The sequence below is a fragment of the Lepidochelys olivacea genome, assembly GCF_965140295.1.
Source record: "Lepidochelys olivacea isolate rLepOli2 genome assembly, chromosome: 5".
Classification (NCBI taxonomy): Eukaryota; Metazoa; Chordata; order Testudines; family Cheloniidae; genus Lepidochelys; species Lepidochelys olivacea.
In genome coordinates, this window is record NC_140415.1 from 31845565 (window position 1) to 31866282 (window position 20718).

Consider the following 20718-nt stretch of genomic DNA (forward strand, 5'->3'; position numbering starts at 1 on the left):
GTTATGTAAAACAAAATCTTTTACTCTCAAGATTGTGTATTCAGTGCAATGTCTGAGCACTTGACAGAAGCTTTTCTGGTGCTGGGATAGCGGATATAGGGCAGAAATCTACCTTCCCAGGCTACAGAAGATTCTGGGTAAAATTCTGAAAAGTGCTTAAGTGACTTAGGAGCCTAAGTCCCATTGACTTTCTCTTCACTTTCAAAAATGTTACTCCGTATGGTCACTATTCCATATTTAGGGTTGGAATAACCTCTGCAACATCTGTTCCCTCCTACGCAGGGTGGGAATGATTGCAATATCTACATAATGGTGGATCCACTGATTCTGCCCCTCCACCAAAACTCTACTATATGATATCCCCTTCAGAGCAGAATTCCACAAAACACAGAAGGCACAAACCCCTAGTACTGGCTACTCAAATCCTGTTTTCTTCTATGCAACAGAACACCACCAACTCTTTGCAGGCAGGAACCTCTATGTCCCTAAAGGGGAGAGCAGGATTTACTTCTAAATGTCAGCTCAGTTTTTCAGGACTCAGCCATATCTTTTTAATATAAGTATTTAACAGTAGATAGGAAGTAATTTAATTTTAATCTGAATTCATATATATATATATATTAGGTTATTACTTTCACATTGCTTCTTGACATAACCTAGGGAGGTGGTGTAATCTCCACCCTTAGAGGTTTTTAAGGCCCAGTTTGACAAAGCCTTGGCTGGGATGATTTTGTTGCGGTTAGTCCTGCTTTGAGCAGAGGGTTGGACTAGATGACCTCCTGAGGTCTCTTCCAACCCTAATCTTCTATGATTCTATGATAACTGGAGCTGGGCAAGATGCTAATTTAGTATGCAAGTTTTGCTAAAGGCATCATACCAGATACTGATTTTAGTTTCCATGGAATGTCCCTGTGTTGCAGAAACAATGTGGTAGACTGCAGCAAATGCTATAATCAATCTCTGCTTTTAACAGACAGAGGTAATACACATTTCCAGAAAGCAAACTGAGTGCAGAAGTGGTGATTGACATTTGTCACCATTTCTTTAGAAGCCTATGTCAAGTGACCTGGTGATCTCAGTTGTGTTCCTGGTGGACAGGTGCCCCTATCACAAGCATTACAGCTGGCACTAACTGGCACCCTTGCTAGGAGCCGAAAGAGGGACTGAGTGGGCATGAAGACTAAACTGATTGCTTTTACCCAAATGGTCCTCACTATGCTTGGCAGGCACATTGGTGTGTGGAGAATTCACACTACTACTTCAATCTCCGGTCAGTCTAGGGATTTAATGAAAATTATAAGGAGCCTCTCTCTCTCTCTAACACACACACACATATAGACAAAAGAAAAGAAATTGAACAAATTAACTAGACATTTACTAACTTCACTTTAGGCTCAAATTCTCTCTCTCCCTACTCATGGGTGCGTAGGACCCAGACTGGTAGCTGAACCAATGCAGTTTAATTCCACTGTAGAGTTCCTTTGTTTGTGTAAAATCTATGCTCCCAGCATACTGTGCAGCTGAGATTTGAGGTGGCTTCATCTGTGGCAGCATGGAAGAGGAATTATTTGATCTTTAATTTCTTGGGACCTGGATCCTTGTCCCATTTATATTAATGAGAGTTTTGTCATTGTTTTCACTGGGAGCAGTACTGAGTCTTTATGTTTTAGGTAAAAGGCTGATTTGTATGGGAATTGGCCAAGAACATGTATTCAGAAAATTCACTATAACTTAATTAATTTCTCAATCACTGTAATTGAAAAGAACAATAATAAGAGGTTGTGTACTTTGTGGCAACTGAAAGGAAATGTTTGATTATTGCCTGTAAGTAAAAGGACAGCAGGAAAGCATTCTTGCTAGCAAGAGAACTCTTTGTGGGGTAATCAGTGAAAAACAGATATTGCCAACAGATGATAGCTTTTAGGCTAAAAAAAAAATCATTTAATTACCATCAGTGATAAAGAGCTTATGGAAAGAGGCATCATACACCTCTTCAGGAAACCAAAGGAGTTATCATATATTCTAATCTTTAGAGCACATAATACATAAAGAACTAATCAGGACTCTCCTTGTTTCACAGTCACTGATCTCCACATTGCATGTCATGCCTTGATCTCTAGGTGATTATACATTACATTTTTCTGTGAAAATGTCCAGTCTGCTAAATAGAGTAGCAGCATAAGGAGGGGAAGCTGCAGGAGTGCCCCTGGATTTTTAAATTGATGTCCAAATGAATACATCAATTTTTAATGATGTTAGTGGCTTGCATTTTTTTAATGTTTTTGATGCTACAAACTGTCTAAATAAAATTAAATGAAGTTTTGAAACAAAGTCATTTTGAACCAAAAAAATCAAAATGTTTTGTCTTAACACTTTCAGAATTCTTTATTTCCCTGACCAAAACAATTTGGCAAAACCAATATGAATTTGCTAAACATTTCAATGTTGCTGAATTTTTTGTATTTTTCTGTATTTTTGCCCTTCCCTGCCAAAAAAATCAAAAAATGAGTTTTGCACTTTTTTTTCCCCAGATCTACCTACAAGGCTAGGGATGGGTCCTCTTGTGCTCCACATTTGTGGAATTAACTGTCTCCTAATACTGGAACCCCCACTATTAGTGTATGTCTAAAATGCAATGTGATTGCAGCATGTATAGTTATATCCAAGCTCATTTTGATCTAGAGCAGTGGTTTTCAACCTGTGGTCTTCAGGGGACAGGAGGTGGTTGGATGGGGCGGAGGGGTGGTCAGGAGACAGGGAGCAGGGGGGGTCATATAGGGGATGGGATCCTGGGGGGTCTCTTTGGAGGCTCAGAAAAAACAACTCTGCATTGGTTAATGCACTTAAATATTTCTTTGCCATCTTCGAAAAAGTCTTCAAATTTTTCTTAATTGAAGTTATAATTCAGTCAGAAACACTGGGAATACAAAAAAATGCAAATCTGAGTGAGAGGGCAGATACAATACAGTGTACGTTTCCAGTGGCCTTTCTCATTACCAGTAGAGCCTCCAGTCCCTTAAGATATATCTACACTGCAGTCAGAGATGTGACTGCAACTAATTTAGCTTGCCCCCTGCCCCCCAGGTTCCTAAATACATTCAGAGCGACCAGTTTTCAACCTTTTTTTCATTTGTGGACCCCTAAAAAATAGCAAATGGAGGTGCAGGCCCCATTGGAAATCTTAGACATAAGACATCCTGCCCCTCCCCCTGCCCCCTTACCATGCTGCTCAGAGTGGCAGGACAGGCTTATTGCAAAGCCTGGGAGGTGGGTGGGCGCAAGCCGCGCTGCCTGTGTGGCAGCGTACCTGCGGGGTAGGGGGGACAGCGTGGGGAGGGGCCAGGGGCTAGCCTCCCTGGCCGGGAGCTCATGGGCCGGACAGCATTGTCCCATGGACCGGATGTGGCCTCCGGGCCGTAGTTTGCCCATCTCTGGTCTAGCACAATCATAGCACCATAGAAATACAGGGCTGGAAGACACCTCGAGAGGTCAACTAGTCCGCCTCCTGTGCTAAGGCAGAACCAAATAAACCTAGACTATCCTTGACAGGTGTTTGTCTAATCTGTTCTTAAAAACCTCCAGTGATGGGGATTTCACAACCTTCTTTAGTAACCTATTCCAGTACTTAATTGTCCTTATAGTTAGAATTAATTATTATTGTTATTATTTAGATATCTAACTTACAGCTCCTTTATTGTATATTAAGCCAATTACTCACTGTCCTACTTTCAGTGGACATGGAGCACAATTCATCATCCACTTGGCTGGCTCTTAGGCTCTTCCATAATAAACAGATTAACTCATTTTACAGATGAGGAACTGAAGCACAGAGAGATTAAGGACAAAATATCCACTAATTTTTGTTGAAAAGGTAACCTTAATTCTGGCATTTCCAAACATTTTAGTGCTTGACTTTGCAACCTTTATAATACTTTGATTTTAGTGCTCAGAAGTATCTTCATGTTACAAGAATCTCCACATTCTCATGGAAATGACATTTTATTTAATACCTCATTATGTGAAACTACTAGGGAGTTAGAACACAAACCAGTGACAACAAAACTTAAGTTACTTGCTGTCAATTTCCCCCTAAACTCTTGCAGTTAGTTGAAATGAGACTTAGGGATCATATGTCACATAGGGTAAAATTTTCAAAATCACCTAAGTGTGTAGCAGTGTGTATTAGGGATGGCTGAATATTGGACAAGAAGTCTTAGCTTAAAAAATTCCAAAGTTGTCTTGTAAAGATGGCACATGGCTAATCAACCTATCTACTCAAAATACAGGATACCCACAATGCTGAGACACCAGCACACCTCATTTTCTATCTGGAGTAATCCTATCACTCTCTGTATAATTTCTCTCAGTGTTCACTGGGCTGATCGGTCAAGGGCATGGTTTCCCATTTTTGGATTACAAACACCATTGATTTGACTATTTCATTTGAAACTAAAATCTGAAAGGAGCCTAACTGCTTAAAGCCCAGAGGTGGTGATGGTTATCCAATGATAGATGCAGATGGACCTGAGCTGAGCAAATTTTAAGTTAAGTCTCTGTTTACCATAGAAATTGATAACAACTTCCTTAACTTAACAACAAGAACTTAATAACAACTTCCATATTAGTTCTTTTTTAATGTTACTGTGAAAGGATCTTTGCTGCCCATTAAAAACTGTACCACACAAGAGTCTGAGGAGGAAGAAATGGAAAATGTCTCTCTGAAATTTAATTGACCTGAGCACTCACAATAGAGGCTCCTAAATACGTTTTCTAGAAAATCTATTGATGTCAGAGGAAGAGTTAACTTTACAAGGGGACTAACACAGAGTAAGAATTCTGAAAAATGGCAGAATCCAAGAGGTAAATCTGGCCTTCATATTTTTGAAGTGAAAGTGAAATTTCCGAGGCTCAAAGCTACCTGTGAAGTGCTGGTGAGTGTATAAAATGGATGTGTGTTGGGGGGGAGTGAGGGAGGGCACATGGAAGTAGGGGAGAACATTATGGTGCAACAGACATTAGCTTACCTTTAATTCTATTGCTTGTATTGTTGTTAAGCACGAATTTGTAGACATTTTAAGATATTTTATAATGCATTTTTATTTTGTTTCATTTTTACTAAACACAAAGATTTTTTGGAGTAATAATACATTGCTTATGCAAACAAATTGCTTTCAAATATTTTCATTGTTTAAAAAAGATTGTATTTGGCCCAGGCCATTTTAGAATCATAATATGATAGTCCGCAGAAGAAGCTACCGTGTGACAAGTTACATATTGTTCACTTAAAGGCATTTGACCTTGCATCTAATATGCAAGGTGTGACTGCATAACTCACAAATAGTGTCAAGCTTTACTTATTAAACTGACATTTTTCTTACAATAGGGCTTTTGACATTAATGCTATCTTGTAAATATATCATAGCTAAACTGACAATAGAATTAATTTATCTTCCTTTTTTTCTCCTTTTTAGTGATTTCCCTCTCCACTTCTATTAATTTTCTAATGCTGTGCAATTGTGTTTAAATAAATCTCCACATCATTCTTGTCTCCTGTTACTTTTTCCTTTAGTGACGTCCTAGCACCAGATCCTTACCAGGTGCAAATCTGCATAGTGTCATAGAACTTAATGGAGCTATGCCCCTAATCTTCAATTTATGGCATCACAACCATTTCCGTGTCTGTTATCCTTAATTTTAAAAAAAGAGGAAATACTCTCAAGAATTCAAAACATGCTAATCTTTTCTATGTTAGTTTTCTTCTCTCATATTGTATGTTATAATAAAATAAATTCTAAGAAAAGCAAGTACTTTACTAGATTAAAAAAGGCACTTGCAGCCAATAGAGATATTCAGACTATTCATTAGCTGTTCATTCAGTCACAATGTTCCAAGAGTCCTCTGAAACAATGCCGACAATTGTGCATATTAACTTGCAAAAAACTTATTTATATGTGCAAATAGATGTTTGCAAACACAGATATCATGTGACTTCAGTCGATTAGTACTACTTATGTCATTGGTACCTACATGTACCACAACAACCAACTCCTCCCCACCACCACACATAAGTCTGTCTAGATGTCTTGAGAGATCTGCAACCTTCACACCCAGCAGGCAAGTCACCATGCAGTTCTTCCAGTCATCACAAACCCAGCTGTCTATGTTTCTAACGATTGAATCCCCCATTACTATTACCTTCTCTTACCTACTATTCCCTGTCTCTTCCTAATACTCGAGTTCCCTCCCCTGGAGAGGTATCCTCAGTGTGAGAGGATACCATGATATCATCTGGAAGAAGGGTCCCAACTATGGAATCGTTCCGCTCTGCTCCAGTCTTGGCTGGCTAAGACAGACTCTTATTAAACAGAAGACAATGGGGGAGGGATAGGAAAGAGAAAAAATAAGGTAGGGAAGGAAAAGAACACACAAAGTGTAGAGGGAACAACAAAGTCTTACATCCCAGATGGTGTTCAGGATTTAGTCAGGGCCAGTGGAGGTGGTGATATCATCTGGGTCCTTCTCTTTGGCCCAATCTGGTCAGGAAAAATTGTTTTTTTAACTAAATAGTGTTTTGTGAAAAAGTTTTTTTTCCCCCAAGAAAAAAAACTGAGTTTTCACTGAAAAAAAACCCAAACAAACAAAAAAAGTTTTCAGCCATCGTTTTAAAATGAAAAGTCCGCTTTTTTCATGAAAAATTTCTACAAAAATGATTTTTTTTGTTTTGGTCAACATCCGAACTGGAAAAAAAAATCCCTATTTTTTGACCAGCTCTGCCTGTAATGTAAAAAGATAATTTATAGGGGAGGTGTCTCAAAAAAAGCAGGTTATATAAATAAGAAGTTATGTTTTATTTTTCTAGAATCATATTGATAATACTTAGGTTTAATGCATTTCTTATCTAACAGTATGCTTTCATTATGGTTTTAGAATAGTTACAATGTGGACAGAAAGAGTTTTTAAACATTTTTTCTGTATCTGAATGAAAGGAAATTTATTATAAAAAGGTATGTATATTGAACAGCATGTAAAAATTCAGCTAAAAGTACTGCACTTTAAATTTAGCACAGTCAGTCTATTTTTATATGAATACATACATTAGAATAGATTTCCACAGCTATTAAAAGAACCCTTGATATAAAATAATAATTTATAATGCACTAGGAGCCAGTGCAGAGTGTCACACAAAGCTCTGTATTGCAAAGGGAAGGTCATACTCCCATTCATTTCTGGTATACTGAATACTCTTTATGGATCTGTAAGACATGTCTTTACACATTATTATGTTCTGAAGGTAGAGGTGCATGTGCCCTTAATTACTGAAACCTCAGGAAACCAGAGGTCAGGAGAAAATTGAGAGAATCCTAGAATCTGCACAGTCAGAAATATTTTGTCATCCATACTATGGTATTAGAAAAATATTGAGGCTTGTTTCCTTCTGGATCAATCACAATCAGGATCACTGGTACAACTGGGATAATTACTGGCCGCTATCTCCATCTGGCCTGAAGCATACGTGTCTCCCATTAAAAGGCAATTTCTACCATATTCTAAGACATACTTTCATAAACAAGAAGTTATATGTACCTTCCTCATTCGGAAAAAGTAAGCTATCCTATAATCATTACTGCATGAGAGAACATACAGAGAGAGAAACAAAGAAAGCAGGTTGTTTGTAAAATCTGAGCCCAGTATAACTTGATGCTTTCAGAGCTAATTTAATATAATTATGAACATGGCTGCAACTATCATGAGCTTGCGCCACATTTTCAAATGGAAAACTGCTAGAAACCTTATCTGTATTGCAAGCCAGCAGATCATTTTAAAGGTAAATTACCCATGACACAGCAATAGATCCAGGACTGTCCCATCGGTCATTATAGAAGCAGTGAAGTCTGTTACTGTTTCACTCAGGCCGGATACAGCAGGGTGGATAGCACTTGGCTGCACAGTATGTTATCTGAAGAAACCGATATTTGTTTAAAGGTACAAGGTAAAAATAATCGGAATCCCCTAGGACAGGCTAAAACAAAAGCGAATCTAGAGCACAAAAATGGAGTATTATGACAAGAGAAAAAAAAACAAATGAATATTCTAGCAAGAATGTTCTGATTGATTTATATTCCCTTTTACAAGGCTATAAGGCTTCTGTTCCAGACAGTGAGTACAACTGATGTACATTTGAAAAAAACAAATGCCCATTATTTTATATCTTTGATGTTTAAAATTAAGATGAATAACCTCTGTGATTTTAAAACATTTTTGAGAACAACAATTGTTTCCCTAACATACCACAGACATATTTAATGCCTTTCCCCATTTCAAATCCTGGTTTTTCACAGGAAAGACCCAGGGTCAAAATATACGCTATATACACCTTGCAAAAAATTAAAATTAAAATTAAAAAGCAAAAACAAAAAACCCAAAAAACCAAAACAAACAAAAAACCCAGTAGGCATTACAATTATAATAAATGAAAATCATGCATGCAGAACTGACAGAATGAAAAAATGAGCAAGCCTGAGTGACTTTAAGGCTCAAAAAGAACAGGAGTACTTGTGGCACCTTAGAGACTAACAAATTTATTTGAGCATGAGCTTTCGTGAACTACAGCTCACTTCATCGGATGCCCAGTACATTCACATACATCCCAAAATATTCAAAACTTTTTCTCACAGAGAATGTGCTAGAGCGCACTTTTTGTGCTGGATGGCATATTTATGGATCAAATCGGCACATACCCTTTTTCAAAACAAGACCTTACTGTTGAAGAGTTATATAGTTGACGACATCCATGCTTGTAGTCCCACAGTTGTCATTAAACATTAATTGATATGTCAGAGTTTTGAGTTCACAATGGATGAAGGAGATTATTTGGTCCTAATTGTGCACTGAAAATATTTACAAAATTCCCACTAATAAAAGAACCTACACATCAGTCAGAAATATGGACTTGTCGAACACAAATATGACTTCTGAAATAGAATATTTGAAAAGGTCTTTCCTCTGAATGCCAGCCATTAATTTTTTCCTTCGAGAACAGTGTGTAAATGTTACAGCTATCTCCTTTTGAAATAATACTTTAAACTCATATTGCACCTTTGTATTAAGGATTTTAGAGCATTTTACAAAGATTAATTAAATGCAGGAAGGTTACATGCAGACCATCAGCTGATGCTCACAAAAGATGACATAGTGAGTTGGTATTAAGCTGCAAAAAATGCAGGAATCAAGATTTCTAGTCCCGTCTTCTAACCAGTAAATCATATGGTGATCCAAGTAAGAAAGTGAAAAAGCATCTTTACATAACAAAAACAAAGCAAAACTAGTGAACCAGAAGTCAACATTCCACAATTACTATTCCTTTTTAAGGCTTAGTAGTGAGCTTGAGTTTAATTTTTTTGGCACAGAAGTCATAATTAAATTAGTTATTTAAGGTATGAGACAACAAATAGCATTGACTACAGCTGTATTTACTGTAATGATCAGGAGATCACTCCTGGGATTTTTGACAAATTGTTTTCAGCATCAAATATTTCACTGCCATGTAGCTAAGCAGGAAATAAAATCCATGCAGGCTAATGAGCATTCAATACACAAAGAAGGGGAATAAGTTATATCAGTATAAAACACCTTTATGCCAGGATAACTGTTCAAACTAGTGGTTGTACTGGCATAACTATATCAGTAAAAATCACACCCCCAAAGAAAATAGTTATAACAGTTACAAAAATCATTGTGCCTTAGCAAAAATTCCACTTAATGGAACGTTCACCAGTGCCAAAGGATCACCGGCGGTGTTTAAACAGGTGTTAAGTAGGGGTAACATTCAAAGCTCTGGTGTTTTAATACAGAAGTTGCCCAATGGAGTATACAAGAAGTAATAAAGATGAAATACAGTAAATATAATTTCTAATTTACTTTTATTTAATCCCATTATTTTATTTCATTTTGAGTACGTTAGCCTGTTTTGTTTTGAATGTCCTACTTTTAATTGGGACAGCAGCTTCATCAAGAGGCCGCCCACCAATGTGTTCCCATTAAGAGGATTCTTTTGCACGATACTGAGTATTTGATCCCATTTTTAAATATATTTGAGCATGTTGCCCTACTCATGATAAATATGTTTTTAGTAATTCTTTTTTAAGGTTCCCAGAGCTTTATTGGCATGGGCACTAATGTATTTTGTACAGCTGAATAGCAGTGTTAAAGAAAAAGGAATCTACAAACACTGGAAAAGAGAATCCATAATTTTTCACCGATATTTTTCTCGATTTTCTCATGTCATAAGTCAAATGATTTCTGAATGCTAGTTAATATGTTAAAATGGTATATGTAGTGTAGCTTAAGTTGTGTGAAATATTGAGGCCCTAGGGTATTGTTTAAATTAAAATGTAAATTTATGAAAAATTAATAATCAATTTTAAAAATGCTAAGCACAGTCTTTGTAAGCAAAGTTTGTCTTCTAAATTAACATCCATGTAGTCAAAATCAGATAGCATTACACAGCTCAAGTTTAGACATAATGGCAAAAAGGCATTAAATTGAATTTTCATTCAACCCTTTATTTAAGTAATTTCTTGAACACAGAAATGGATGGAGAAAATCTCCATTTTCTTTCTTTGCTGCAGTTGTGAACATTTGCAACCTTTTTCAGTTCTTAAAGAGATCTGAAACCTTGCTGTTTTATGTCATCTTAAGATATTGTAAGGTACTAATGGTGGCACCTATAGAATGCCTTTTAATTACGGCTTAACCATTTTTGATTTCAATAAAGATTGTAATGTTCCTACACTCTGATGATTACGCTGATTTTTTCTATGCATAAGAACATAAGAATGCCCATACTGGGTCATAGAATCATAGAATATCAGGGTTGGAAGGGACCCCTGAAGGTCATCTAGTCCAACCCCCTGCTCGAAGCAGGACCAATTCCCAGTTAAATCATCCCAGCCAGGGCTTTGTCAAGCCTAACCTTAAAAACCTCTAAGGAAGGAGATTCTACCACCTCCCTAGGTAACGCATTCCAGTGTTTCACCACCCTCTTAGTGAAAAAGTTTTTCCTAATATACAATCTAAACCTCCCCCACTGCAACTTGAGACCATTATTCCTCGTTCTGTCATCTGCTACCATTGAGAACTGTCTAGAGCCATCCTCTTTGGAACCCCCTTTCAGGTAGTTGAAAGCAGCTATCAAATCCCCCCTCATTCTTCTCTTCTGCAGGCTAAACAATCCCAGCTCCCTCAGCCTCTCCTCATAACTCATGTGTTCCAGTCCCCTAATCATTTTTGTTGCCCTTCGCTGGACTCTCTCCAATTTATCCACATCCTTCTTGTAGTGTGGGGCCCAAAACTGGACACAGTACTCCAGATGAGGCCTCACCAATGTTGAATAGAGGGGAACGATCACGTCCCTCGATCTGCTCGCTATGCCCCTACTTATACATCCCAAAATGCCATTGGCCTTCTTGGCAACAAGGGCACACTGCTGACTCATATCCAGCTTCTCGTCCACTGTCACCCCTAGGTCCTTTTCCGCAGAACTGCTGCCTAGCCATTCGGTCCCTAGTCTGTAGCGGTGCATTGGATTCTTCCATCCTAAGTGCAGGACCCTGCACTTATCCTTATTGAACCTCATCAGATTTCTTTTGGGTCAGACCAACGCTCCATCTAGCTCAGTATCCTGTCTTCCCACAGTGGCCAATGCCAGGTACTTCAGAGGGAATTACCAGAAGAGGTAATCATCAAGTGATCCCTCCCCTGTCACCCTCCCTAGCTTCTGGTAAACAGAGGCTAGGGACACTTCAGAGCATGGCCTTGTATCCCTGCCCATCCTGACTAATAGCCATTGAGGGATCTATCCTCCATGAACATATCTAGTTCTTTTTTTGAACCCTGTTATAGTCTTGGCCTTCACAACATCCTCTGGCAAAGAGTTCCACAGGTTGACTGTGCGTTGTGTGAAGAAATACTTCCTTTTGTTTGTTTTAAATCTGCTGCCTATTAATTTCATTTGGTGACCCCTAGTTCTTGTGTTATGAGAAGGAGTAAATAACACTTCCTTATTTACTTTCTCCACACCAGTCATGATTTTATACACCTCTATCATATCCCCCCTTAATCCTCTCTTTTCCAAGCTGAAAAGTCCCAGTCTTATTAATCTCTCCTCAAACGGAAGCTGTTGTACATTCCTAATTTCTGTAGAGTGGTCAATTCATGTTTCTAAGTAACTCTTAATAAACAAATGGATGTTTCCTTACTGTAAACTTCAGAAGTTTTCAGATTTTGACAATTGAATGTGAAGTTAACTAAATGGAATATCACCAATAGAAAAAGCCAACATATTCTAAAATTTATACCTGGCTAGCAATAGAAAACACAATGTTAACATTCTGCAAATAGACAAATGTTCATTAAAAAGATCATACTGAACACTCACATATATTCTATTTGGCAATCCAACAATTTAAATGCATATTTCTTCTTTATGGAAAGAACATCTGTCAGGCTAATTTATTTGATTCTTGAGTGCCTGTTGCCATGGACTAGATCCAAAGCCCACTGAAGTCAAAAGGAGACTTTCCAGTGATTTAACTGGGCCTGACAACAGGTTCCAGGTAGCACCATCTATTTCTATAGTTTAGAAATATTTTTTGATTCTGTATTGTTCATCAGCTTAGTCTGTTAATTAGCATACATTTTGAAATGGATTATAACGAAAGATTAAGTAAAGCACAATCATATTCAGTTAGAGTATTCTGTATGCCTCTGATAAGGATTGTTCCTTTAGCCTGCAAATTGGATAAATGGATGTTTCACAGACCAGTTTTTTCTGCGCATTTTGTCAGCTAAAGTTTGCTAAAAACTCTGAATGTTAAAAGTAGCATTATATTCCCATTACCAGTAATTTGAGAAAAAGTAAATCAAATCTGCAGCCAAATTAGGATTATGTAATACAAATGTGGCAGATGTGGCTTTATGCTGAATGAGATTTGCGGAAGAAATGGCCAGCCCTCTGTGGAGATAGAGGCGGTTAGGGACTATTTAGAAAAGCTGGACGTGCACAAGTCCATGGGGCCGGACGAGTTGCATCCGAGAGTGCTGAAGGAATTGGCGGCTGAGATTGCAGAGCCACTGGCCATTATCTTTGAAAACTCGTGGCGAACCGGGGAAGTCCCGGATGACTGGAAAAAGGCTAATGTAGTGCCAATCTTTAAAAAAGGGAAGAAGGAAGATCCTGGGAACTACAGGCTAGTCAGCCTCACCTCAGTCCCTGGAAAAATCATGGAGCAGGTCCTCAAAGAATCAATCCTGAAGCACTTGCATGAGAGGAAAGTGATCAGGAACAGCCAGCATGGATTCACCAAGGGAAGGTCATGCCTGACTAATCTAATCGCCTTTTATGATGAGATTACTGGTTCTGTGGATGAAGGGAAAGCAGTGGATGTATTGTTTCTTGACTTTAGCAAAGCTTTTGACACGGTCTCCCATAGTATTCTTGTCAGCAAGTTAAGGAAGTATGGGCTGGATGAATGCACTATAAGGTGGGTAGAAAGCTGGCTAGATTGTCGGGCTCAACGGGTAGTGATCAATGGCTCCATGTCTAGTTGGCAGCCGGTATCAAATGGAGTGCCCCAAGGGTCGGTCCTGGGGCCGGTTTTATTCAATATCTTCATAAATGATCTGGAGGATGGTGTGGATTGCACTCTCAGCAAATTTGCGGATGATACTAAACTAGGAGGAGTGGTAGATACGCTGGAGGGGAGGGATAGGATACAGAAGGACCTAGACCAATTGGAAGATTGGGCCAAAAGGAATCTGATGAGGTTCAATAAGGATAAGTGCAGGGTCCTGCACTTAGGACGGAAGAACCCAATGCACAGCTACAGACTAGGGACCGAATGGCTAGGCAGCAGTTCTGCGGAAAAGGACCTAGGGGTGACAGTGGACGAGAAGCTGGATATGAGTCAGCAGTGTGCCCTTGTTGCCAAGAAGGCCAATGGCATTTTGGGATGTATAAGTAGGGGCATAGCGAGCAGATCGAGGGACGTGATCGTTCCCCTCTATTCGACATTGGTGAGGCCTCATCTGGAGTACTGTGTCCAGTTTTGGGCCCCACACTTCAAGAAGGATGTGGATAAATTGGAGAGAGTCCAGCGAAGGGCAACAAAAATGATTAGGGGACTGGAACACATGAGTTATGAGGAGAGGCTGAGGGAGCTGGGATTGTTTAGCCTGCAGAAGAGAAGAATGAGGGGGGATTTGATAGCTGCTTTCAACTACCTGAAAGGGGGTTCCAAAGAGGATGGCTCTAGACTGTTCTCAATGGTAGCAGATGACAGAACGAGGAGTAATGGTCTCAAGTTGCAGTGGGGGAGGTTTAGATTGGATATTAGGAAAAACTTTTTCACTAAGAGGGTGGTGAAACACTGGAATGCGTTACCTAGGGAGGTGGTAGAATCTCCTTCCTTAGAGGTTTTTAAGGTCAGGCTTGACAAAGCCCTGGCTGGGATGATTTAACTGGGAATTGGTCCTGCTTTGAGCAGGGGGTTGGACTAGATGACCTTCTGGGGTCCCTTCCAACCCTGATATTCTATGATTCTATGATTCTATGATTTTGTTGTAGTTGTTGCACTTTGAGTTCAAGATATTTTGAAAAAACTGATGTGCATAGTGGCTTTATTAGATTTCTTGGATTTATACATTAGTATCTTCATGTTGATATGTCAGTCTTACATGCAGCATCATGGACTTGTTGGCTCCACGGTATCCAAACGATACTGCACCTAATGTGGTTAAATTAAGGGCATTTTTGAAGAATATGAGATTAAGTTAGAAATGAGCGATGAGAAGGGAGGTTGTGCTTAGTTTCAGATCTGCATTAGGTTGGTGTTGACATGATTTTTGCATCTTTTTTCCTATGTTGGTTCCACTGCTCTGGATGAAATAAGAATGAATGGATATTTCTGTAGAATCCAATTGAATGCAGGTACTTCTACTACTTATAACTTTTCCGTGGCCCATCTCTGCCCCATCTCTGCCCCACACAAACACTTCCAATGCTCAGGACACACAAAACTAGAACAAATATTGCAACTTGAAACTGAGAAAGTAAGCAAGGAAGACAAGAAAGAGTTCCTTGTTAAACCGAATATACTAAATACCAACAAAGTATAGTATGCACCCATACTTAGAGAAATCAAAATTCCAGTAAGAAAACAAATGTTTGCCATTCTTATGCATTGGATCCACTGTTCTGGACCAAAGTTATAATTTATCAGAAGTAGGTAGCAGTGACCTTTAGCCACCTAACACATAGGGAGCGTACCAAAACGGTGAGCAAAAAAGAATAAATATAAAGTGTCAGTTTCTGATACCTTTGTTCACACTAAGTAGCACCTTTCTCCATAAGTAGTTCCACTCACTTCAATGCAATTATTTGTAGAGTAAAGCTATTCAGAGTGAGCAAAGGTAACAGAAATCTGTCCCAAAAGAGTGAAGAATCATCATCAGCATCACCTGACAGAATAAAAAGATGCATTCCAGCCAGGAGTCCTCTAGCCGTCTCCCTCTTCCTAACATGTTCCTAACATGAAGATCTGTTAGCCTTCCAGGTCCCTCTTTTTTACAAAGGGAAAGGAGAAATTGATGACCTGCCCCCACCAGCTCTCTCCCTGCTTTGGGATGAATCACAGATAAATATAGTAGGCATTAGCAAATAGATTCTGCGTAATATCTCTCCTTTGAAACCAGCGAGTAAGAAGGATTAACATTATTTTGGACACACTGGATGGAGGTGAGTTTACTGTTCAGACAAAGAGGATTGTATTAGTTTGAGGTGATTAGTGTACGAATGAGAAATATGATGATGGACAGGTAATTAACTGACAAAAGTATCAGGGAGCATTTATTACATATGTGATATACAATATACATATAATTTATGTAATGTAAGGTAAATATATATGCCCACCTGAAATCTCTGGAAATGATTATTATTACTAGAGCACTATGTAATGGGCATACAACAATTTATTAGAAGGAGCATTCATAACAAGTATAGAGTCTAACTCAGACAAATATTGTATGTGATAACAGCTGAGATGCAAATAGGTATGGAGATACAGTTAATGAAATCAACATAGAATACCAAAATTATGGGTCAGATATTTTGACTCACGCTATCTGATGTGTACATGTAAACCAGTTAGTGCCAAATTCTGATCCCCTTTCTCACATCTTACTCGTTGAGCGGTTCCACTGAAATCTACAGGACTATTTGTGGAGTAAAGTTCTACTCAACATGGGTAAGTGTAAGGGCCTATGTTCCTTAGTTATTTGTGCACATACATGACCAGTCTTACTGACTGCGTGCATGCCTCTTCTTATATTCCATTTACTAATAAAAACAAGTATTGTCAAAACTGCAAAGGCTATAGTAATGGAAAAAATGTACTCTGTTCTACTTCATGCATTATCCATAAAATAATGTAATTTAAATTCTCACTGCTGTATATTTTTTAGCTAGGGGTGTTGTGACTGGCAGAAAGAATATACTTTGAAATTCTGATTTGAATTTATAGTCTTGGGAATTTAATTTGTAATTATTGAATGTGATATGATTAACACACCTACTCACGAAATAGTGGTGTGTACAATATGTGCAAATGGTTTGTATGGTATTAGCACAGGAAAGATTTGGAAAACTTAGTTTTGTGAAAACTCCAGGCTTTTCGTGTTTTGTTTTGGTTTTTATTGGTTTTTTTTGAAAGTCTAAAAGTAGCATAATATACAAACTGACTTGGCCCAGCTTTTTTTCTGATGTAACATTATTTATAATAGCACAATTTCCCTTATGCAGCATAATTCTAACAATAAGTCATGCTCAGATTGCTTTAGGAGGTGAGCCATTTTTCAGATATGCCTCATCTTTGGTATGCAGTTGTACCACTGTCTATACCAACTTATCCAAACCCAATGGACTTATTATTCTGGAAAACTAAGAATGATTTACTAAGTCTTGTGATTGAATTCACTCTTCAGAAAAGGTGGAGAACTATTATATTTCTATATTAAATAAGCCAGACCTGTATAACTGCATCCACTTTAACTATACCGGTATAAAAAGGTATGACTTTTATGTCTAGACAAGGCTAACACTGCCTTACTGAGGGAGAAGTTATTGCCATTAATTAACATGCAGACTAGTTCCCTGGTGAGCATCTTTGTTAATGGCTAGATAGTGCCATTTGGGCATTGCAGAGAAAGAATGCACCACAGGAGGCACAATTCCTCACCATGGTCTGTGGCCCAAAGACAGATCATACACACACACAGCACGGTCCCTTTGGAGGTGCACTCTGATGCCCCAGCTTGCTTTGACAGCTACACTGTCCAGAGGTCAGGCTCTAGCTCCAGGGTCATGGCTCTGCCTCCTTTGCACTGCTGTCCCTGTGAGGCAATTTGTATCTCTGGGTGTGCTCTGAAGGAATGGCTCAGTTTTTGTGTGAGCATTTTTGGTAAGACGTTCAGGTGATGAGCCTGGTATAAATTCCCAGATATGTAACAGACAGATTAAATATAGGCAAATGACTTCTCCGCTCTAGAGATACCATGCTCAGTAAGCTTCTTGACAAATTTAAAGACTGCTACTCCCCCGCACAGTCCTCATCTTCTCTGGTGCTTTTGACCCTGTCAAACACTGTCCCCTTCTTGACCTCTTATCCTACTCAATTTTTGAGATACCCCTGGAGTTGTTTGCTGAGTCTCTGTCCTCAGGTATCTTTATTCTTACTTTGCACCTTGTGTCTGGATAATCTTCTGTTCTTACAGGGCTTTAAGTATCATCTATATGCCAATGATTAGTAAACCATCTCCATCCATCCCATCCTATATTTCTACCTGCCTCTATGATAACTCCTCCACTCATCTTGTTGCGAGCTTAAAGTTAACATGGCCAAATACAAACTCATATTTTCTCACAAATCCTCTTTTTTTTTCAATAGTGAAAAAACAGCCATCGTCCTCATGATTGAGCTTACTGATTCCTCCCTCTCTGCCCAGCATATTCAGGCCATAGATTCTTCCTTCTGAACACCAGCATGGTTCATCCTTTACTTTCCATAATCTCGGCCAAATTTCTTGTTCAGGGCCTCATTATATTCAGCTTGGACTACTGCAGTATCCTTCTCTCTGGCCACCCTAGTGCACACATACAAAATACTCCTCTTTGCAAGTCAGTTTGATCATATCACTCCCTTCTTCAATTTGGCTCCCCAGGTGTTATCTCATGAAATTTGAGCTTCTTGTCACTACCTCCAAAACACAATAAATTGTGCACCTCCTTACTTTCCCTTGCAATGTTTCACATTGTACTTTATTCCCTCTGCTCTGCCAGCATTCCCATCCTCATCTGTCCATTTGACACTTCTCCCACATTTGCCTCTGTGTCTTTATTCACAACACCACCTATGCCTATTATCATCTCCTCAAGCTTGTCCAAAAGGCCCACTACCCCATCCACATTTAAGTCCCTTTTAAAGACACATTGCTACCATGCCGCCAACAGTGGATCTAATTGTATTACTTGAAACCAAACCAAACAAAAAAAATCTGTTGGTTCCTTTCCCATAAACTCTGTCTACCTTTCCATCTTTAGACTGGATGCTCCTTGGGGCATACCTTCTTTAATATTTGGAAAGCACCCAGCACACTGTAGATGCTATTGTAAACTAATAAATATTATTAATTCAATGTGAATAAGGACTTCAGGATCTGACCCTCTGAAGGGGTTTCATTTAGCTCCAGATAAAGCTCATTAATCTTGTGAGCTTAGAAGTCTCTAAGACATGGAACATCCTGGTAGGGTATTGGTGTCTGGGAAAAACAGCATCAGCTTCTGAATATTTTAGAAGCTGAGGAAAGCCACTGCTGGTCACTCCAACAACATAATTTCCCATGTTCAACAAGTGGTCAGAAAAAGGCTCCCATTGACTTCAAGGACAAGAACTGACACAATACTTATTACACTAAACAATAAATTAAAAATCACAAAATATTGTTCACTTATATCCAAATTCTCACCCAGGGCATGGACACACAGATCTGCATATGCATTGACTACTATGGAGTTGCACCAGGGATGAATTTGGCCCATTCTTATATTTCTGCATGTTCAGTAAAGTTAACTGCAGTATTCAACTCTACTAGGCTATAGCATATGGGTTTGTGCCTTATTTCACATTGAACACAACTTGGTAATCATTCTTGAAATGGAAGGAGATGCATTTTAACGTAATTACCTTCTCTTGATATTGTCGTCGTGAGGAATCCAAAGACTGAATTAGGGCAGTGGCATGACCAACAAACATGGCATAACATGTAGCCCCCACAATCATACTCAACATGGTAATCCAGAGATCGGACATGCTGACAGGGGCCCGGGCTCCATAACCAATACAAAGCATGTGGCTCATGGCTTTGAAGAGTGCATACGAATACTGCTTTCCCCAGGAATCATTCTGCAAGAAAAGAGAAAAGTGACTGAGCCAGCGAGAAGGTGGAGGACAAAGTATTTTTGACCTATGTAACAGGAACATTATAGATCACTGAAGGAACATCCTGGTAATGTATCCTGTGTGTTTAGGAAAGAGATATTCTTTTGAAGTCCACTGTTACATAAAGCTTGGGAAGACTGTCAGATACTATTTAGCACAGTGACAGAAAATAAGTGGACTATTTTAAAAACAAATATTTTTTCTCACACTTGTATGTTAACCTAATTAAGCTAAGGATAAAGGTCACTCTTATTTTAAAGTCCAGTGCAGGGAGTATAGAAAGAGCTGAGCATCTGGACCTTCCAAGTATACACAGGCGATATTTTGGTTTAATGTCCTGTAAGACAGAAAGAAGCAATGTAAGTCTTTCTTTCTTTCTTTCTTTCTTTCTTTCTTTCTTTCTTTCTTTCTTTCTTTCTTTCTTTCTTTCTTTCTTTCTTTCCCTAATTGTTTATGTTGCCATATGTGAATGTGATAGTATAGAAAATACACAAAGCTGCTTGTGTATTTTTTTGCTTTGTTTTTGTTTTTTTGTTTTTGTATTTTACCACTCTCGTTTGGAATTTTATTTTCTAAAATTTTAGGCAAAATTCTGTCTGTTGAAAAAAGGTTCTGCTCCCCCCCTGTGAACCCGCCATTTCTGCAGGTAAAAACCTCAACTATATAGACCTTTCAGTCTCAATTTGAAGAAGTGTAATTAAACCTCTCTACAAATGAAAGGTACCCCACACTGTGTCCACCCCTAAGAGTTATTTGGTTCCCACATTGCCCTTTTATCCTGTGTTCTGCCTGCAATGTGGTTTCAATGTAATACGCTATGGATGCCCTCACTCACAGTTATTACAGGAGCCATGCATTTGGTTTTAACAAGTTTAAATAGATAAATGTCATTTACAATACAGCAGCATTTAATAAATATGCAATGTATCAACACTGGCTTATGGTAATTTTAACAAGCTGCTACATTGTTTTCAGCTAATAGCTATTTCACTTCCTAAGAATACCTTTGATTCTCATGGGTGAATGATGTGTTTTTCTGCTTCTTTTTCTGTCTGTGATATTCCTAGTATACGTCAAAAACATCACAATTCACAAAGAATCTATCTACGTATAATCTGCACTCATGACTAAACAGCTTTCACAGCCACACATACAGAAACAACTT

At 38.6% G+C, this 20718-nt stretch overlaps 1 protein-coding gene across 1 annotated transcript in view; it reads right to left on the reverse strand.

The window, feature by feature from the left end:
• The window catches only part of HCN1 (hyperpolarization activated cyclic nucleotide gated potassium channel 1), a 321687-nt gene that overhangs the window by 72291 nt on the left and 228678 nt on the right, over window positions 1-20718 (reverse strand). The window contains exon 4 of the mRNA XM_084627782.1: window positions 19299-19517. Coding sequence (XP_084483908.1) covers window positions 19299-19517 — 219 coding nt within the window. The remainder of the gene's footprint in view (window positions 1-19298; window positions 19518-20718) is intronic.